The sequence below is a fragment of the Lactuca serriola genome, chromosome 3 (genome assembly GCF_051521515.1).
Source record: "Lactuca serriola cultivar US96UC23 chromosome 3, Lser_US96UC23_V15, whole genome shotgun sequence".
In the NCBI taxonomy this organism is placed as follows: Eukaryota; Viridiplantae; Streptophyta; class Magnoliopsida; order Asterales; family Asteraceae; genus Lactuca; species Lactuca serriola.
The window spans coordinates 186,058,248-186,061,602 of NC_136410.1; the positions used below are offsets into that span (position 1 = coordinate 186,058,248).

The 3,355-nt window shown below is 33.9% G+C and overlaps 1 protein-coding gene across 1 annotated transcript; it reads left to right on the plus strand.

Annotated features, from left to right (window-relative positions):
* Positions 1-1,304: 1,304 nt before the first annotated feature.
* LOC145094763 (oleosin-like) lies at positions 1,305-2,065 on the plus strand. The gene has a single exon (XM_079032819.1). The coding sequence runs from the start codon at positions 1,328-1,330 to the stop codon at positions 1,916-1,918; it is 591 nt and encodes a 196-aa protein (XP_078888945.1). The 5' UTR covers positions 1,305-1,327; the 3' UTR covers positions 1,919-2,065.
* Positions 2,066-3,355: the final 1,290 nt, after the last annotated feature.

Below are 3,355 nucleotides of genomic sequence, written 5' to 3' on the forward strand. Positions count from 1 at the left end.
ACTCAGAAACACAAAAATCGAATTTTGCAGTTTAGTTTCAGACAATTAAGCAACAATTTAATGAAAACTAAGCTAGGCTCTGATACCACTGATGGGTTTTAGCCATAAGAACTTTCCTATGTGCGCATGCAAAACCCTAATGCTTGGATCTAGGCTTTCTAATCAAACATGCTTTGAATCCAAGACTTCTAATGACTATTTAGGTGTAATAACAATATTGAAACAGATCTAGAATCATACCTTTGAATTCCTTGTTGATCTTGTTGTCTTGGAGCTTCTAGAGTCACAATTGTCACTCCTCTAATGACTTACAAACACCAACTAGCAAGGAGGATGATTTGAGAGAGAGGAGAGGGGAGGAAATCGGCTAGGGTTCTCTTACTTTAGATGAAGTTCCAATTTCCTTATGCCATATGGTCTATTTATACTTGTAGACTCCTTAAGGGTTACAACCTAAACCCTAATTGGATAATCTTCTCTTAAGGCTATCCAAATCCATTCCTTAGATAACCCCTTAGACGATTTGAAGCAATCCTTAGCTTCTAGAATCCGTCCAATACATATCTATATGAATTTACAGTCTAAAGTTTAACTATTAAACAATTGACAGTTTATACCCTCTTATTTAATTAATCTCTCTAAGTCACCAAATTAATTCCAATTAATTCTATGACTTATATTAATCAAATAACAATATATTATTCTTTATATTATTCTCATAATATATTAATAATATTTACTCCCTCTTAATAAATCATCCTATCAAGTTGCTATGGTGAAGGCAACCCAAAAGGACCATGCACAACCGGGTCAAATACTTGCCTAATATAGTTGCAGCCTTAGACACTATTCCAACAATAGGTTCTTATGTTGATATTATATAGTTTCATCGATCATTAAATTCTTCATTAATTTTTTTTTATTATTGAGACATATTTTATTAAACTTTATAAAACATAATATATTATAAAAATATTAATAAAATATATAAAATAAAATAATAATATATTAATCTATTAAAATCTAATAAAATAAAATACATTATGAATACCTAAAAACAACTAGTAGAGATTTTATTATTATCTACCTTCTTAAATTCTTTTTACAAAATCCTTTTATATAAGTTTCAAAATTTTCAAAGTTTGTCCAAGAGAAAAAGTACCATACACAACAATCGCTATTCCCAAACACTCCAGAAGTGAATGAAACCTGTGCTTCATGCAAAGCCTCGTATGTCCAAGTCATCACGCACGTGTCATCACCATATATCTTCCCTTTCATCTTTAAAAACCCCATCTTTCTTCCACCTCTTCCATCATTACAAATCATGGCAACTACTTACGACCGTCAGCACCACACCGCCCAACACCACACCGCCCAACCCCACTTCCGCTATGACCGCACCACCGGCGATAAACTCCCTTACCCGCAACCAGGTCCATCCGGCAGCAAAATAATGGCGATCATGGCCTTACTTCCAATCGGCGGGATCTTACTTGGCCTAGCGGGAATCACCCTCGTCGGAACAATGATCGGACTTGCTGTTGCTACTCCGGTGTTCATCATTTTCAGCCCTGTTATTGTCCCTGCGATTTTAACAATCGGCTTGGCTGTCACTGGGTTTTTGACTTCGGGAACTTTTGGGTTGACTGGGCTGAGCTCGTTGTCGTACTTGGTGAACCTGTTGAGGCAGTCAACACCGTCGCTTCAAGATCAGATAGACTATGCGAAGGAAACAGTTCAGGATGTCGGAATGTATACTGGCCAGAAGACGAAGGAGATGGGTCAGACGATTCAGCAGAAGGCTCATGAGATCGGACCTCAGGGTCAGACTGGTCAAGGGCATCAAGTTGGTGGAGGTGTTCATGTTCAAACTGCTGGAGGGAAAGAAGGTGGGAAAGTTGGTGATCGGACTTGAGGATTTTGAAGATTTAAAGAGTGTCTGGGAATAATGTTAATTGTAATCTTTTAGTTGTGTTTTCGAATGTTTGTTTTGTTGTACTTTTTTCTTTCTGGTGGTATAATCGTTTGTTGTACTTATGTGTGTGAAGATTTGGTTTTCATATGATCGGTTGTTTTGGTTGAATCAAAATCAGGTTAAATGGAGATTAATCGTCACCTCATATATATGTTACAATGTTTAATTAAACTCATCGATTTATGCAGTTGATAAATTTTCGGTAACAAAATGAATACCACGAGTGATCATTGGAAAGTCGTTAACTAAGATTCGCAACAAATTAAACATTGATGTACATTTTGGTACGATATAGTTTCAAGAGCAGTAATGTAATACGACTACTTTTTGTTTGAGAGTTCAAATTCTATGATAAGTAAAGGTATGGATTTAATCGGATATTTACAAATATGACTATGTCTTCGCATTTATTTTGTAAAGAGTAAATTACATGAAGGGTGTTTAGGTTAATTTGCGTGTTTTGGCGATAACTTATTATTATTAAATTTTTTTTGGCGATAACTTATTTTTTTTTTAACTAGATCTTTATTTTTGTTTTTGTTGTACGTCTTGTATTTTTCACCTAAAAAGTCGTTATATATATATATATATATATATATATATATATATATATATATTTTTATTATTTGTGAATTTCTTTTTAGTTTATTATTATAAATTTATGATTAATCTAGAAAATTACACATCGTCCTGAAATCCTTTATTTTTCGAGTAAAATGCCATCGAAAAACAAATACAACATTGAATCCATTCAAACAATAAATCAGATCTAAAATCAAAATTGGTGTCCAATTTCTTCTGAAATCCTTTATTTTTCGAGTAAAATGCCACCGTAAAACAAAAACCGCATCATCGAATCCATTCAAACCAAAAATCAGATCTAAAATCAAAATTGGATATCAAATCCAAAACAGAAATCAAATCTAAAATCTTAACTAAAATTTAAACTAGAATCGGTTCTAATGAATCTAAAATCTTAACTAAAATTTAAACTAGAATCGATTCATTAGAGCTAGACATTCAATCTAATCAAACAATAAATCAAAGGTCTGTACTTGGTAAGTTGTGATCACATTCAAGTGAGTTCACATGGATTTCTGTAACGATGCCAAAATCTTGGAAGTGAATCTACTATCTCTATCAGAGATGATAAAAATTAGCACTCTACGAAGTTTGACAATTTCCCTAAGGTAAGTCCTCATCAGCTTCTGGCTTCCTTGATTGGTACGAAGTGGTTGAACTTAGTTAATTTGACGACCATTACCCAAAGAGTGTTGTAACCACTAAGGGTCTTGGGCCGTTTTGTGACGAAGTCCATAACAATTTGCTCTTACTTCCACTCAGGAATCTCCAGTTATTGTAGTAATCCCGATGGAT